General features: G+C 48.0%; 1 protein-coding gene across 1 annotated transcript in view; it reads right to left on the bottom strand.

The window, feature by feature from the left end:
• The window catches only part of Tcerg1l (transcription elongation regulator 1 like), a 194565-nt gene that overhangs the window by 11193 nt on the left and 164936 nt on the right, over window positions 1-18436 (bottom strand). The window contains exon 9 of the mRNA XM_052762004.1: window positions 11321-11456. Within this exon, the coding sequence (XP_052617964.1) occupies window positions 11321-11456 (136 nt within the window). The remainder of the gene's footprint in view (window positions 1-11320; window positions 11457-18436) is intronic.

The following is an 18436-nucleotide window of genomic DNA, read 5'->3' as shown; positions in this document are numbered from 1 at the left end:
GAGGAAACTCGCTGAAAGTTAACAAAATAAAATCCGTTCGTGTTGCTTCAGTTTGAATCTCACGCTTTGAGCATGTGTTACCCAATTCACAGAGCCGTTTGGGAGGCTGTGGAAGCTTCCAGAGACAGTGGTTAGTTAGAGGAAGTAGGTCATCAGGGCAATCCTTTGAATGGCATACCCTGGTTCCTGCTTTCTTTCCTGCTTCACAGTGGTGTGAATAGCCACAGAATCCTGTCACCATGGACTGGACTGCTCTGTCATGGGCTCCCCATCAGGGTAGACAAAACAAAGTGAACGATTCTCCTTTAAAGATTGCAGTTACAGTGACCCAAAGTGACTAATCCACATCCTTGAAATAGTCCTGGTTGAGGACCCACTTCAACCAACACGTGTGTGTGTGTGTGTGTGTGTATCATATGAGAGAGGCTTTCTTAATGAACAATTCAACCCTTAATAATCAAAGTTCTTTCTGTATATCCCACAAACTCTTTTGTTGGTGAGGTGTCCCAAGTCTACATAGGACTTTTCTTCATGACTGAGCATTTGGTACAATGTTGGTGTCATGGGGGGGTGGGGGCAGAGTAACCAGGGGAGTGACCCCACAGGAGTATCTGAAGCAGTGATGGGCAGAGCTGTGGCCAGATTCAGCCAGATGGGCTCACTCTACTGTGATGACCACCTGTGAAGGTTCCATCAGAGAGGAATGAGGATTGCTATCAAGTAGGTCACATTCCCAACTGTGACAGGGTATCTAGATTTTGGAAGATCTAGAGGTATAAGAAGGGAGTATAAAAACACATGTATAAAGCTTCTCAGAGGAGCTCATCATCCATGAGGAAGGTAAACAACAACAAAAAAAGACACTTGTATTCTGGCTACAATTTACATAGATAAACCAACCCAATCACCTCACCCACGGCTATGCTGACAAGTCCCATGAATCCACAGGAGAGTGGGGGCCAGAGGTTGAAGGGAGTATGTGACAGAGGAACATGGAGGAGGCCAGAGGCACAGCTAAAAGGAAGGCTGACAGCCCTGTGTGCCTCATTCCTCTACACCCTCCAAGTGGACTCAGACCACCCCACAGACAGAGCTGCCCCCAAGGAGTCCCAGCAATGTCAGTAAGGATGAATCCCATAATCATTCCTAAGAAAGAGTCCAAACACTATGGGCCTATGCGCCACAGATACACTGTCTGGGCAAAGATGAGAGAGAGAGAGAGAGAGAGAGAGAGAGAGAGAGAGAGAGAGAGAGAGAGAGAGAGAGAGAGAGAAAAGAAGAAGAAGAAGAAGAAGAAGAAGAAGAAGAAGAAGAATACAGACTTGCATAAAAACACATCATACTTAAAAACATGCACACATAAGTTATTCTTCACACACTGTAGGCACATGCAAAGAAGCAAGAAGCCCTCATATAGAGAGACATGTGGATTATCACATATGAACACATGTGGACAGGCACACATGAATGCCATGCATCTATAAGCAAGCAAATAGACATGTGTACACATGTTCATGGGTCCATATAGGAACACATGACAAACAAAACCAGCAACACATAAGTACACACATACATAAACATGCACTCTCACATACAGAAGTGCACACATAACCCCCTCCTCATCATGCCACTGTGCAAAAGATGGATCCACATTTCAGAATAATTAGGGGCAGGACTACTGTCACTCAGGTAGGCAGCAAGACGGGTGTCTGTCTTCCTGTAATGAGAAGGAACCTTTGGGGTAGTTCTATTCCCCCAGTCCACGCTTAGAATAACTTCTCATGCCAAGATGGAGGGTCCAACACAGCAGGCTCTGTCTTGCTCCTCATCCCATAAGCAGGATGCCTTTAAAGTTTTAACCCAGTATGTTTTGAATCCAGGACAGGAAGCCCAGGGTGGATTTCTTTCTGGGGTCCCTTAGTCACACTGCGAGGAGGCACATGCTGATTGGCCCCCTAGAGCAGGCTGTACAGATCTCAGGTTCGTGTCACCCTGGCTGGCTCTCTGTAAGTCATGGACTATATATCAATGGATGTTCTGTCTTATCAGACAAGCTGGTAGCCAGGGTCCAGATACCCACTTTGCAAGGGTTAGCTTTTCCCTTGCCTCAGAGCTCATGACCACAGCCAGGAGATCAAAGTGATAGCTATCCATCATTTCACTGCTGACTAGGTTCTTGGGACAGAGCTCTCAGCTCCAGAGCTCAGAGTTGAGAGCATGGATCACCCTCCACGCCCCCACCTACACCTAAGGGAAGAGGCTGCTTAGCTGCAGGGCCACGTTGGCATGCTGCCCATTCTGTGGGTCCAGAGACCCATGCCACTACTCCTGCTTTTCCTGACTGTGCTAACACCCTCACCCTATCACCTAATGCTTCTTAAATTTTCTAGCATTTGACTTGATTTGGTATCAAACAGCTGAATTCTTCAGTTACATTTATGCCACTCGCTGTGGCATTTACCCCTGTGTCTGACTGTGACGTGTGTCCTCAGTCCCCTCTGTGGCCCGGCTCTGTGATCCTGTCTGATATCCAGAGGCCCTGAGCATGTCCATCTATCTGCTATTGCCCACGTCAGTGGGACAGTATTAGTGTTTCTAGCCCTCCCCATTCTTTACTTAATCCAACGTTCAGTGTCATCTGCTGTCATCAGGATCCTGAGGATGTAGACAGTGTTCCTCATGAACCAAGGTGAGTGGCCCTTTCTCTACTTCCAGCATCTCTCCCTAGAGATGGCAGTTGGGTCCCCTGTGCTTCATCTCTGCTGTCTGGGTCCCCAGGTATCTCACCACTTCCACACTTGAGGAAACTAGAGTTGTTTGTCCTGAAGCTAGGCCCTGAGAGGGAGCCACAAGGCTAGAGGTGACTGGGGTGGGAGTGTCCCTCCCTAACGGACACTACCATCATGTTGGAGCCTGCATTGAGGAGCAATCTCCTAGGCAATGGCTGGTTACTATGAGGGTCCTGAGGCTGCAGACCCTGGATGGTACTGTGTCTTGAGGAGCTAGTGCCTGCCAGTACATGGATGTAAGGAAATCCTCCATTCAGGAGAAACAGGTGGCCTGTTTGTAGCTGCAGGAGCTTAGATTTTCATATTATCGAGATCTCCATTGTTCAACCTGTACAAACAACTCTGTAGAAAAATCCAGAAATATTTCCCAGATGGAGTAGCAAATAGCAACCTCAGGTTGCAGCCAGCATCTGGTGATGGTCACCTGGTGTCTGGATGAAGAATGTCATCTCCAAGTAGTTCCCCTCACCCAACATCGTTTGCTCCACTCACAGCCTAAGCCTTCACCAACAGCTCTCCATCTGACTCCTCAATCCGTCACCTCTTCAGCTGGGCACCCAGCAACCTCCTGGTCTGATCCTATATTCATTCTCAGCTCTAATGTGGCTGTTTCTTAGACAGCCTGTGTGGTGGTATTGTGTTCCCCAAAATATTGTGCACCCTAATAAACTTATCTGGGGTCAGAGAACAGAACAGCCACTGGATACAGAGGCTAGAAAATGGTGGTACTCACACCTTTAATCCTAGCTGTCTGAAGGCATGGATCTCTGTGAGTTCAAGGCCACACTGGAAATAGCCAGGCATGGTGACTCACGCCTTTAATACCAGAAAGCGAGCCTTTAATCCTAGGGAGTGATGGCAGATAGCGGAAAGGTATATAAGGTGTGAGGACCAGAAACTAGAAGCATTTGGCTAGTTAAGCTTTTAGGCTTTGAGCAGCAGTTCAGCTGAGAGCCATTTGGATGAGGACTCAGAGGCTTCCAGTCTGAGAAAACAGGATCAGCTGAAGTATTGGCAAGGTGAGGTAGCCGTGGCTTGTTCTGCTTCTCTGATCTTTCAGCATTCATCCCAATACCCAGCTCCAGGTTTGTTTTTATTAATAAGACCTTTTAAGATTCATGCTACAAGCCTGGATGTGATCTGCTTCTTTTGTGGGCCCCATGAACCCCTGAGCATCCACTCTGGGCAAAGAAAGTCTGTAGAAGATAAGACCCTTCAAAGTATGCCAAATCCTGACAGCTGCCTAGCTCTCCATCCTGTAGATGAGTAGGGGAGGCCCCATCAGACCTTCCAGGGAAGGATCAAGGACTTGCTCATGGAAAGAAACTACCACCTGGGAGGGGAGCATTTACAAAGTGCAGCCAGAGTAAACCACTCTACCTCCATCCCAGCACTAGCCAAGCCTCTCCAGAAACTGAGGAAATCAGATTTTGTGCTACTCCAGGGGATGATCCAGCTTTGAGACAAATTGATTTCATTTAAACAAAATGGTCAGGCATGTTCAGAGATGGCCAGAAGTACAAGGATGCAGGTCCCATCAGGCACTGACAGCCCCTGGCCATCTGGGGTTATTATTGTGGGTCAGACCTGAGCAGACATGTAGGAGTGACCAGGGCTGTCATTAACCACCCTGTCGTAGCAAGCAGAATATTCCCTTCATCTTTCCAGCCAGAAAGTCTTGTATTTTCCAGTCCTTGGACCACAAAGAATCTAGGGATCCATGATGCTCAGGGAAAAAAGCCAAGGTAGTGACATGTATGATAATACAATGTATGATAATCCCCAAGAGGATTCTGGAAGGGTAGAGAATTCAGGCACTAGTAGTCATCTCGGGTCCCAACTGATACCTGCACTGGGGTGCCAATCATTCCTGCCCAAGTGTGGGGCCTACAGTGTCTATCCATGTATCTGCACTGCCCTCTGCCATAGCCAGGGCTCAAGTCTGTGGTCTTTGGACATCACTGAAAGCAACTGACAGCTGGCCTGGCATTCAGGAGCTGGAGTCTCTTCATATGGTTTATTTCCATCTCAGACACAAACCCAGTTACTTCAGACACTAATGTTCCCCACCAAATTTGATTACCAAGCACTGTATTGTCTCTCTTGATTCCCTGGTATATTGAGATGGCTGCCTTAAACCTGGACTTCAACTATTTAGCCAATTAGAAATGACTTCTCCTTCATTAGCTACAAACTGCCCTCCAAGGAAGTGTTCTGACTCCAGGACATTCAACTCCTGACAGCATCATGGCCCTCCAAAGCAAGGCCTGCCTCTGTCACAGTCTCCCCACAGGGCTCACCCCTTCCTTCAGTCCCAGGCCCATGAGCACAGGTAAAGACAGAACAGGACTGGTGCTCCAAGCCCCTTCCTAGACTCTAATACAATAAATAAATAAAGCTTCTATTCACTGTGATGATGTGGTGATTATTTTAAGTTGGTTAAAAACATAGGAAAAACAAACATGTATGTGGAGTAGTCTGTTGTTACAGCTGCCGAGAACCCCCTGCATCTCTTGGTCATGGATGTGTCCCCCAACCCTCTAAGTCTCTCTAAGCACACTCCCTTTCCCATCCTCTCCCTTCCATCCCCTTTTGGCTCTCAGACAAGGGTACAGAAGTCCTTCCTCCCTGAGTCCAGGGGTCAGAAAGGCTCTGAAGTGACAGAGACAACTGGAAGCTTGGCCATGCTGAAGAAGGCTCACAAACGTCTTTCCCTTTAGCTTTGTTCTATTGGAATTTGGATGTGAAATGCCCTCCTCCCCAGACTCATGGTTTTGTGGTCCCCAGCTGATGAGGCTGTTTTGGAAGGTTGTGAAACATTAAGAGGTAGAGCCTTGCTGGAGAAAGTGGGTCACAGGGGAGGGGGCGTGAGGTTTTATAGCCCAACCTCTACACCCTGTCTACCTTCTGCCTCCTGAATGAGAAGACAGTGGCACCAGCTGCTTCAAGCTCCTGCCTCTGTACCATCCCATCACGACAGACTTTCTTCTCAAACCATTTGCTCAAATAAACCTTTTATCCTTTAAGTTGCTTTATTTGGGCAGTTTATTACAGCAATGAGAAAGATAACCACTGTAAGTCCTAAAGATTCAAATTCCACATGGATGGGCTTCAGCTTTGAGGAGCATTGGCTGTGTACTCCACGTCTTCCCAATGTCCTCTCCTGTGGCCTATCAGCCACTGTAACTCCCTGCAGATTCTGTAGGGATGGAATCTGGCTTCTTTTGAATGCTGCTGTCTTTGATGGAGTACCTGAGTATGTTTCAGGAACTTTCGTTTCTGGCTCAGATGTCCCTGATAAGTACAGGTAGGTTGTAAAGGGAACCAAAGAATCAGGCCTGGTGTGGGAGGTCACCTTCTCCATTGCTGAAGGTGAAGTCATGATCACTGTTTGAGGGCTCTAAGCACAGCTCTGGCACAAGGGCTTGGCATACGTGGTGTATCTGGGAAGTGAACGCAGAATGTACAGGTGAGCTGGTAAACGCAGGGTACACAGAGTGTAGGAGACTCCTACAGAACCTGCCCGGGGTTTTCACCAGACTCCTCTAAGTTTAGGGAAATGGGTTTCTTCTTGGGTGGAAGTGTACCTCAGGGAGTAGAAGCAGGAATGGTCCTTGGAGCCCAGATAAGCCCAGGGGAACTACAGGTAGAGAAGTAAGTCCCGGAGCCCAGGGCGGGGCTGCCACTAGCATGGATGCACTGTCTTCACACTGGAGCACACCACTCTGAGCCTTGCCTCTGCTGCTCACAGTATTGTATAGCTTTGGTGATTATTTCTATATTTACAAACAAAATTTTACATGGTTATTCCACACTCAGCTGACTTCATTTGATCTGAGAATTATTTTCACATTCGAGACTGTTATTCTATCTGGAAATCAGAACAGGTGGCCACAGTTCCCCCAAGGATTGGAACTGGATGCAATCTTCTAGAGAGAAGGCCCTGGTCACACCTGAGGCACTACACGGCCAAATCCCAGGGCAGCAAACCCAGGGAAGAGGAATGAGAGCGTAGAGGTCAAGAGAAACAAATGGATCAAGAGGGTTTAAAAAATACTAAGTAGAAAACATTTAACCTTCTTGCTATTCAGTGATGGTCGAGTGTGCTGGCAAAACAAACTCTAAGGAGTTCTCAGATATTGCTGGTGGGAGACTATATTGAATTAGAACAGCCTCTTCAAAAATAATGTGATAACAGAAGTCAAATGTTCCTATTCAGAAGGAAATAAATCACAGACACACGTACAAACAGGTACACGCACACACACACACACACACACACACACACACACACACACACACACACTCACTTATATATGTGTGGGTCAATGAGTAATATTTAAACAGCAGCATTGGAAAATGTACCAAATGGATCCAGGCTTTCTAAATTGATAATAAGTGGCATTTCATCAAATATTCCATTATTCATCAAAAGTATTTTTCCAGCAGCTTAGGTATGCAGCTCAAAGGCATAGTATTTACTTAGATTTTATGACGTTCTGGGATTGATCTCCAACACACACACACACACACACACACACACACACACACACACACACACACACACACACACAGAGACAGAGAGAGAGAGAGAGAGAGAGAGAGAGAGAGAGAGAGAGACAGAGGCAGAGACAGAGACAGAGAGACAGACAGAGACAGAGACAGAGACAGAGAGAGTTTTCATAACAGTTCATGCTAATTTAATTATGAGCTACTTAGAAGGACACATCGTATGTAACACATTTGTAAGTTAAGTTGAATCTTATGGAATTAACCGAGAAAAAGAAATTGGTTCAACTGTGTCCAATCGCAACTTGGTATCAGACATACTATAAAAGTCTTAGTCTTGATTTTTAAAAGTCTCTTTAAATTTTATTTTATATTTTTGAGGTGCTAGGAATGGAACCCAGGGCCAAACATCTTCTACACAAGTGTCCCATCACTGAGCCTATAAAAACTATTTCTAGGGTGGAAAGTCTGAAGTGAAGTATACTCTACCGAAAATAATTGTTTTTAGGGGAGGAGTCACGCTGCTTTTTTCTTAGTACTCTTCTGAAAAATGATTAATTTACTAACAAACAATTTGGTATGTTTGTCTCTTATTTGCTGTGATAAATGTGGGTTATGCCTCTTCATTTTCTTGGCAAAATGCTCCATGCCCATGACACTTAAGACCTGCCTCAAGACCACAGAGCAGATATTTTCCCCCAAATTGAAGGGCCAGCAGCTAACACAGGCGCCGGCCCTCAGGACCACCTATGCGTGACCACTTCTCTTGTGACCATGATAATAAGCCCATGCTTTCAGCACCATCCTGGTGATGCTCAGTCTGTAAAGGGACGACAGCCATGTGCTTACGTGCCTTGGAAAGGAAGTTGGAACCAGACACGCTACTTGATGCCAATATGCAGACACTTGGGAGGGGTACCATGTGCCCTCTGCTGTAAACTGAGGGGTGGACTAAGGAACCCCTGTCTATTCCACATTGTCCACACTGGCTTCACAAGGGCTCCATAGTGATCCTGCTGTTCAGTTTGATCAATGACCACTATGTGATGAGTAGCGTGTTAATCAGTTCTTTCTGTTTTTTGACATAATTGTGAACTCAAATTCCAGAGCCTCTCCTAGAGCTGGCCATGGTGTCAGCCAGTGTCCATGAGGCCCACTTCTTCAGACAGACAGATTCTGGGAGCCTCCAGAGGCAGCTCTGAGCCCCTGCTCTGCTTAGGTCCAGCACACTGAAAAGGACTTCCCTTAACAGCCCTGGATAAGCAACACTGAGCACCAAGGATGCTACAGAAAAAGACACTCCCAACTCCCTGTCTCCTATGGACTCAGCTAAACAGGAAGTGGAAAGCTGGAAATCTGCTACTCAATTAAATACAGCTTTTAAAAAAGTCCCCTTGTGATTTGTGCTTGTACAAGAACTAAATAAATAAAACAGAAACCTTTATTGAGCCATCTCCTGCCGGCTACAAAAGCACATAACTAGAGCCCCTCCCTAGCCCATAATCCCCTGGGAAAACCCAAGTCCTGCCTTTTGAAGATATTAGAAATCCTCCATGCCTGGTTTCACCACTCCATAAGCACACAGGTTTCTGAACTAAGTACTCAGCAAATGCAATATAAAAATCTTGTTAATCACTCAGTCCATAAAGCGTGACCTTTCTACGGCTCATTCTTTAAGCAGCTAGAAGTCTCCTGAGCTCAGCTATCAAATTCTCATGAGCATGAGTGACTTATGAAATTGCCTGGCATATTTTATAAAGTCTGAGTATTGCAGGTGGTAGCATTGCTTTATGATGGGGCAGTAAACTTAGATTGGCCTGTTCTACTCCAGAACTGAAGGGGCTCTGGGACCTTTCAGAGTCAGCACAGCACTGGGCCATTGCTTCTCCTACACCTGTTGTTCTTGCTGATTTTCATATAAACATCTCAAAATCAAAGTCTGAACTGAATCACCCACCCTGATGAGTTAAGCATGCAATGAAGTATCATTAGTACAATGATACTTCACGCCAGTGAAGACTTCGGCGACCCCTAGGGCTCTGTGAGCTTACCCTACCCACTCTTTTGCCCAGGAAGGCAGTGGTAGCTCCCTACTCTATCCCTGCAATTTACCAGAAGACTTCATTAATACATTGGACTCCATGATTTCCAAAATTCAGTGTTGAAAGTTAGACAAAATGATGGAGTGAAATTTTCCTTTGTATTTCTCCAAAGTTCATGATCAGAGAGATGGCTTAGTAGATACAGGTTCTGTCTGGGGAATCACAAGACCCGAGTACAATCCCTAGGACCCACAAGGTAGAAGGAGAGAGCAGACATCTTCAGCTTGTCCTCTAACTTCAGCATGTTTACTCTGTCGGATGCGTGTGTGTGTGTGTGTGTGTGTGTGTGTGTGTGTGTGTGTGTGTGTGTGCGCGCGCTACACATGCGCACATACACACACTTGCACAATAAATAAATAAATAAATGTAAAAGTTTTAAATAATTCATGGTGGCACACTGGACCAGCTGGCTAGAATCCTGCAGAAATGATCCTGCAGAGTCTTCTCTGCTGGAAGCTTTTCGGAGTAAAGGAGGAGGCTGAGATGGTCTAACAGCATGAGAGCATCTCTTGGAGCCATGGAGCCAAACACAGGAACTCAGCCCTGGGGGAGATGGATGTGGTGCTCCATTCTCCTGGTGGCCCCCACCCCATTCTGCTTCTGTTCTGTGGGGGCCAAGAGTGCTGAGTCGGAAAACAAACAAGAGCCCTTCCAGGGAACACTCTTTCCTCACACACTCCATGGGCTCCTCTGGTGCTTGCACAGCCAGTTGGGTACACAAGAGTAAGACACCAGTCACAGCCTAAACAGCCTCCACAGGACACCCAGGAAATCCCAGGGAAATGGTCCAGCACATCCTGGGTACCCTGGGATCTAGTATGGCAAGAGTAGTTGCACCACAGCAGGGTCAGGAGCCTACATGGAGAGTCCCAGGGCAGACTGAGGAAGCGCCCGAATGAAGGGACCTGACTGAGGCTTGCATGAGAAAGTTTCCACTAGTCTCCACTGTTAAGCATGAGCGAGGAACCTGAATCCATTCATTTTTGGCCCTTCTGGTTTCTGAGACTGAGATGTTTGATTTGCTTCTGGATGATGGTGCATAAATAGGTGTACACATTCATATTTCTCATTCAGTTTTCTCAAGAAAGAGAAAACTGCCAGAAAGGCAGGTGGGAGTGACTGCTTTCCTGCTGGAGTCTGGAGGAGCTGTCCCTGCCTCCATTCTTCCTTTCCTTGGCCAGCACCCAAAGTCCAGCTGAGCCTGGCCTGCTGCGGGAGTGATGACCCAGGGCTTGCCCTCTCCCCACAGCCCCTGCTCTGCAGCCTCTGTGCATCTGCTGCAGAGAAGGCAAAGGTGTTTCTAGGAAACAGCCTGGCAGGGAGAAGCATGTCACTGCAGAGTTTGGAAATTTGCTTTGGATTCAGAAGGCCATTACCGTATTCATTACAATTACCCTCACACAGTCTTCATTACTGCCTTCTGTGTTCAGTTGCACTCTGTGAAGAAATCCAACTGGGCCACAATATTGTACTGGCTCATTTTTGTGCCCGAAAGCCAAAGTAAGAAATAAAAGTCCTTGGAAGGAGGTTCACATACAGTTCCCTCCACTCAAAATGAGATTCAGAAATCACTTTATTTAAAACCAGTCTAATTAATTCAGAAGTGTGAGATTCCCTGTGGGGTTAAGATACCCATAGGGGGTCATCCCTGACGTTTGGGCCCTGAAGCCTGGCCTGAGGATGGCAGGAATCTTTCCCACATTGGATTCTCCCATATCCCAGCAGCCCATGCCTTGCAGACCCCTTTTTAAATAAGGAAGCAGAGGCAGCTTCTGTGGTTTGCTTGGGCCTCAAATCCCTGTGCTTCTAAACACCTGTCAGCATAAACACAGGGCAATGAGGAAGATCAGTCCTTCCCAAGGGTCCCCAGAGGCCCTCCTACTCCCAATATCCCCTCTCAGGGTTGTTCAGGGTTCTTACCCCTCTCTCCAGTAGCATGTCTCGGAAATGGGTCACACGCTCCTCCAGGGGCAGGAGAATCTGTGGGGGTGGCGTCTGTGGCCCCTTGTCCACTTGCTGAGTCTCCTCTGGTCCAGGGCTCTCACAACTTTCAGTCCTTCAGGGACACAAGATGCAGAGTTAACCAAGAGATCTGACGGCTTCCCACTGAAACCTTAAACCCCCCTGAGAGCACTCTTCACAGAACGAAGAATCTTGAGTCAGATCCGGGGCTCATGTCTATAATTCCCGTTTGTGAGGGGCTGAAGTAGCAGGACTGCCACGGGTTGGAGGCCCAGACTAGAGGAGCGAGACCTTGTCTCAGACAAGCCAAGAAAACAAAACAAGACAAGAGAAAAAAGGAAGCAGAGTGTTGAAAAGCTCTTTGGGCTAAGTTGGCAAAGGAGACTTTTCTTGCCTTGGAAGGCAAGTGCCGTTGCTGTGTTGGGTAGGGAGACTGCGATTAAAGTCCTGGCCTGCAGCCTCCAGTCCCAAGAACATGATGGCTGGAGCAGAATCACAGGGATGTCTCTGAAATGGCCACACCCTGAAGAACAGACAGAAGAGGGAAAGGGAAGTCTACCCTTCTGAAGCACCACTTTGTCAAGGTCGCAGGGCTCCTAATAGGTCTTTTCATAGCTCTGCCTTATTCTAGAAGGACCTGGAAGTCTTCACAAACTTCTGAGTGCCATTATTCCTCATGTGGCTTCTCCTCCCTGGCAGGCTGCTGTGACACCCCTGTCCTTGAGGATGCAGCTGGCCCTTTCATCGTCCTGCACTCCAGAGCTCAGCCTTACCCCGACCACACTGATTCCTCTGTTTCCCAGCCCAAGTCCCATGTCTGTCTGTGGTCAGGCCCATGGCAGCGGCTGTTCAAAATGACAGGCAGAGTTGGTGCTGTGGGGATAGCCCCAGCACCAGAAAATCCCCTGCAGCACCCATGTCTTGGGGGTTCTCAGGTCATGTTGGCCTGTGATGCTCAGGTCACATAGACAACACTGAAGACAGACTGCTCATACCAGCACAAGAACCCCTGTGAGAGCCACACAGAGCTAAGCCATGTGGAATGCAACAGTTGTTGGGTCTACCATGTATGGAGAGCATTCAGCATTCTGTGCCTAACAAGGGTTTTGGTTCATAAGACTGTAATACAAATTATTCCAAATTAATGGGGAATATGCAAAGGAACAACAAAGGGGTGCTGAATCTATGAGAGAGCTTTATTTATAGACCAGCTATTTCAGGAAAATGTACCATCTTTGCTTTTCCTATGACAAGGAGAAATTCTGAAAAAGGAAAGTTATGTTGATCTGTGATCGCGCCAGACTGCAAAGTTATAATTAGGACTTCTTTGTAGTAAGTTTCTATTAGCCCGAAATAGAAGTGTGGAAACCAGGCTTATATTGTTGTACCTTGAGCACATCATGATTTCCTGTTATTGCTTATCCAACAAAATATTCCAGTCACAGCCAGTAGCTGCCTTCCAGAGCATGGGGCGCTTGGCTTGCCTGGATTAGTCAGAGGCAAATGCTAAGATCTGATCATATTTCCAGGTTCTTGTGTTGGGAAGGACTTTGGACCTTTAATGAAAGGTAAAGCTGAGTGCTTCTTGTGGGAGGTAAAGCTTGCTCATTCCAAATTTTGCCCAGAGAGAAAGGCATCTGAACACTGGTTCAGTATCACGATGACATGTTGCTCTGGTGTTGGGTATTTACAGAACCCTCGGTTGTCCCACACAATAAACCTGTTGTTCCTCTGCTTTTGTTAAACGTCCTAGCACCAAGTGAAGTTTGGAGGGCTTGGTTTTGTCCAACCTCTCACCCACAGAAGATGTTCCCCAGCTCTAGGTACCAGCACCCCAGAGTCTCCCAACTCCAATGGAGAACAGGCTACTTGCCTACTATTTCCTCTGTTAGGCAGAAAGATGTTGAGGTGACCATCTCCATCCCTGAGGTGTCCATCTCCATCCCTGAGGTGACCATCTCCATCCCTGCAGAGAGGCTCTGACATCCTGAGTGCTCCTCAGCCCAGCCCTCTGTGCACATCAAGATCACCCACAGCCTTTCAGATGCCTCCTTTTACCTGGCTCCTCCCTGTGGGGCCATCCAGAGGCTGAACTAGTTGCCCAGGCAACAAAATGGCAACCCCCAAACAGCTGTGTGTGGTACTCTAGAGGGCTCAGTTCACTCTGCAAGCCTGAGTCACTAGCCCATTTCATCATCAATGTCATCTGCCATACTCCCCACATGGAAGATGCGCAAACCTGAGCTAGAGGATCAGTTAGGCAAACTCATGAGGCTTATGCTCAAATATGGGGTGATAGCAGTGCCCATCTCATGAGCTGCTGGAGGGTAAAAGTCATTCCCTCAGAGCTATCTAACCTTGCCACTCCTCACATCCACATGTCACAATGTGACCTGCATTGTCTCAGACACAGAGAGCTTTGGGCAAGCCAGGTACCTCACCCACCCAGGCCATGTCATTTGGTGGATGTGGACTGAAGAGTGGTGCATACACACAAGGCAAGGGGGAGCCAGAGCTGAAGTCCCAGCACTGTAGGACCTAGTACAGGTGTTCTTGGGCTGGGCCTCTGGATGGCGTTCCTACTATCCTATCATACCAGCAGCTTCGCAGGAATAGAAGACCTTTGGATTGAACATGAGAAAAGAGAAATGAGGGTTACCTTGGGCCACTGCAGCCGTGAGGCCACCACCTTGTGCAGTGAGAGCTGTTGTCTGGGAAGATGCTAGCTCTAGGGGAGAGTCCTGTGGATGTGATGGGCTCAAGAGAAAACGCACCAATGTGAACACGCCATGTGTTCAATATGCTCTGCACCTCACATTGAGACCGCCTTGTATGCACAGACAAGCTGTGGAAATCTCTGGATCTTATTTTCAGTGAGATATGAAGCTCTAACAAGGTGATCTTGACATGGCTTCCCCACAGTTCTGTGATGTGATGGGTCCTGTCGACTCTCCCTCGCTGAACGAGCGAACATACGGCCACCACTGTATTGACAGCACTACCTCCCCCAGACAACAGCTTTTCTCTATACAGGGTGGTAGCCCTTGGCTGCAGTAGGCCGAGACAACAGCAGTTTCTCTCCTCTCATGTTCCACCCTGGACAATGGCCAACCCGAAGGCCTCCTATTCTTGCAAAGTAGCTGGACCAATACAGCATAGGGAGAGGTAGCCAGAGGCCCACCCCAAGAACACATCACTACATCCTGTGACACTGGGGCTTCATCTCTGACTCCTCACTGTGGCTGTGGCTTGGTGGGTCTATAGCACTCGTTCTGCTGCCACTCCTACAGATGGTGAACAGGCCTCTTCTGTTGTCACCCAACCAGTCATCAGTAGGTAATGCCAAGGCAGCTGTCCCCTGTCTCCAGAAGATCTGAAGCCAGGGCCCTGCAAATGGACAGTGAGCTCATCTCTGCCAGTGCTGGGCAATGAGGCCAGGGGTGTAGTTGCAGTGGTAAAGGTGTCTCCAGTCTGGCCAGCCTCCCCTCTATTTGTCTCAGTTTGCAGGTGCCCACCACCAGTCTGAAGGCTCTGCCAGAACCAGCCTAGAGGCCTTGCCAGATACCAGCTGGAGCTCCCAGTGGCTCCCAGGACCTTGATGTCCTTTTGCCCCAGGGCACATCCACATGACAAGTCAGCTCTTGCAGCTGAGCTAATGGCCAGTGACTACACTGCTTACCTCTCTGGGGCCAGTGTGCCGTGTGGTGATGGGTAGAGTAGATGGCCTGACCCTCCTGACCTGGACCTGTGACAGCCATTATCAGGGTTTTGACAGAATTCCTGGCAGAGAAGGGAGTGTCCTGACTGAGCAGAGGGTCTGTATTGTCCACAAGGAGAATCTGTCCAGATCCCAGACAGGACCATACTTGAGCTGCCACCAACGAGGTGATCCAGCTTGTCCTGCTGGAACCATCGGTCATGTGGTTAGTGGTTCGGGACTCAGCCCCAGTCACCACTCTAACCAGGATATGGGTAGGGACTTCCTGTGGAATCCAGTCTTCCCACTGGTGTATTAACCAATCATTGACAGTTAGTGAAACCCAAATAAAACTCTTGAATAGTGGGGTTTGGGCACTTTCTGGAGAGGGTCACACCAGCCCCCTGTGCAGGCAGCATACAGCTGCTCTTCAGAGACAAGGCTCTCATCCTTGGGACCTGTCTTGATTTTACCAGCCTCTTCCACTGGCTGTTCCTGAGTTGTTCCCTTTACGGGGAAACTGAAATCACAAGCATATCATTTTTGGTGAGTCCCGTGACATTTTGGGAAACTAGCAAACCTAACCTAAAGGAAGGTCATGGATCCCCCACATGCCTGGCCGTATGTGGATATGTGAGCAGATATGCAGATAGACTGCTTCATCACACTGCTGTGGAAATACAGACAAACAATGGGACAGGTAGGCCACTAAGTATGTGATTAGGGTTGGATAAGGTCAGGGCTAATGGTGTGAGTGGCTTCATTATGAAGATTCCTGAGGTAGCAAGCATATTCTGTGTTCCCCTGTGATGTTCCATGACACCACAGACTCAGTTTTTCAGGTCTTGAACCTCCAGCTTGCAACCTAAATTAACCTCTATTTCTCATGAATGACTTAGTTTCTGATACTCACTCAGTTATAGCAACAGATGTGGACAAAGACCTTAGAGACCAATTGGTGTCTGCAGTGGGAGCCACCATCCTGGGATAGAATCCCTGACCTGGGGGCCTGAGCTGTCTTATCAAAGTTGGTATGGATACTAGAAAGACATGTAGGACACCCAGTTGGGGTCAGAAAGGTATGATCATTATTAGGTCAAGTGACTCCTCTCCTACATGGCAGGCATTTGGGAGGTCTGCCATGGCCTCTCCAGCTCAGGTGGTGTGTGGAGGTTCTCTGAGTGGCAGGGTCCAGATTCCACAGAGACTTCTTACTCTACACAGCCATCATGAGACTGGACTAGAATTACTGAAAGGGCACAGCCAGAAGCACACGGGTCCTGCTTTTAGCAGGGTCTGCTGATGTCTGCAGTGAATCCTGCTCCCAGGTCTCTCCACTAAGGCTCTTTTTCCATGGAGAGGACACAGAACAAACTACTTGTACAAAATCAGGTGTGAAACAGGAAAGAAACTTGGAATGTGGGAAGGGTCTCGGGCTGCTCCTGGGACAAATGCTGCAGAGATGAAGGGACCCTGTGGGGACCCAGGAGAACATTCCAAACCCAGGAAAATGACATCTAAGAGTGTTCCAGAGGGTAAGATAAAGGAGATACCTGGGAGGGATGCCCAGGAGAGGGCAGGGCTAGAGGTCAACAGGGACCAGGTCCCAACAGTCTTCTTGGCCTACCAGGATTTGACTTTTCGTTCTCAGGGATATGAAGATCCCAATGAAGCATGCTGCTGTCAGTTTCCCTAGTCCTGATACCCTTCTTCGTTGGCCCTGTTAACCTTGAGGTGTAGAGTCTACAGGCCTCAGTACTATCTCTGGAAACATTAGCTAGTCTGCCCTGGGGCACATACCTATTTCGTGTCCAGATTTTGCAGAACCCAGGCTTACCTATGTCTTTTCAAATAAATTTCAGACATGATTTACCAGATCTGAAATGATTCATGAATGACTCTTTCCTTGATGGATATTTAGAACCACTCAACATCCAGAGTGGGAAACATATTGATAGAGTCATAAATGTAAAGAGGTGCCAACTGACCAGAAGGTCCAGAAAACAATGAACCCCACTAGAAGCCCTGCTGCAAGGTGAGGAACAGGGTTCTGTTACTGCATCCAAGCCCAGAGCACTTGACTTTCTCTGTCACATTGACACTCCCAGGTCCCTGTGAACTTGTCCAGGATGACTTGCTCTCCTGCCAGTGTTTACACTGTTTTTGCTTTGTTTGGGTGTGTTTAAGGGCCTGCCATGGAATGCTGAGCTGTGAAAGGCTGCCTAGGATATACTAGCATTGCATTCATTACCCTTCCTCTTTCTGAGCAGTGCAATAACACAGTAGGCCTGTCTTCAGTGGGTGAGACACGGGGCTTTTGTGAGATTGGTCCAGCTCCTATCTGTGGCTAGCATGAGAGAAGTCGGGCTGGAAATTATGATTCTGGGGACTTTGGAGTGTGGTATGCAGGACAGGTCTTTCCAGACAACACTGTCTTCTCCCCCATGTTTCTGGAATCGAACACCCAGCTCTCTGGACTTTAGTATTACATTTTCCCTCAAGTGTGCGGCTCTCAGCTTCTCCTGCTATGTCCCTGCTTGCTGCAGACTCCTCGGCGTTTCCCTGGATGTCTTCTGGCTTGTGTCATTACAATGTTCCCTGCATTCCAGGCCTCATAGCCCATGTCTGTGGCTCTCATGTGTGCCTTCTGGAGCCACAAGCCTCTCATGTCCTCGTCACTCACAGACCTTCCCCGTGCAGTCCATGCCCTCTCCTCCCACTCCTCTGGAGCATCTTTGCCACGTGCTCTTCCTTCTCAGCTGTCATCCTGCCCTTGTCCACTCAGGGCTAACTGAGCTTCTGCATGTCACCTGGCTGTCTTTGTGATCCATGGTACCTGCCTTGAGTAGCTGAACTCTTTTGTCCCCATCGTGGGGTCTCTATGCAAGATGGCGACACACTTGATTTTTCGTAAAGAGCCACTGACACATCTGTTTCCTCAAACTGCAGAGCACAGTCCCTAGGTATCTGTGGGCAGCGAAGGGCTTGTTATACCTCATCCCCAACAATCAGTGAGTAAATTCCTGTATTTGACTTGGTGATTTGCAACTTCCTTGAAGACACTGAATGCAGTAGAGTTCCAGGTCCACTTCCTAACGGGAGTAGGTTTTGCTGTCTTCAGCACCTATAAGCCCCAAGTCCGCACCGCCCCAGCCTATCCCAGCTTTTGTCTTAGCACTACAGACTGGTGACTGCAGATGGCGTCCCGTGTGCAATTACTGCCACACTGTATAAGTCTTCTGAATGTGTGGCTATGGGGCTCTGCTGTCGCTGATGAAAGCAATCAAAGGAATTTATGACAAGAAATTGTCTCTACAAACGAACCCTAGTTCAGATTTGTCATTGCAGCATACAAGTCAGGAGCTGAGAGAGACACA

Source organism: Peromyscus californicus, unplaced genomic scaffold, assembly GCF_007827085.1.
Source record: "Peromyscus californicus insignis strain IS unplaced genomic scaffold, ASM782708v3 Scaffold_4__1_contigs__length_199733344, whole genome shotgun sequence".
NCBI classification, from domain to species: domain Eukaryota; kingdom Metazoa; phylum Chordata; class Mammalia; order Rodentia; family Cricetidae; genus Peromyscus; species Peromyscus californicus.
This window is presented reverse-complemented; position numbering and strand designations above follow the sequence as displayed.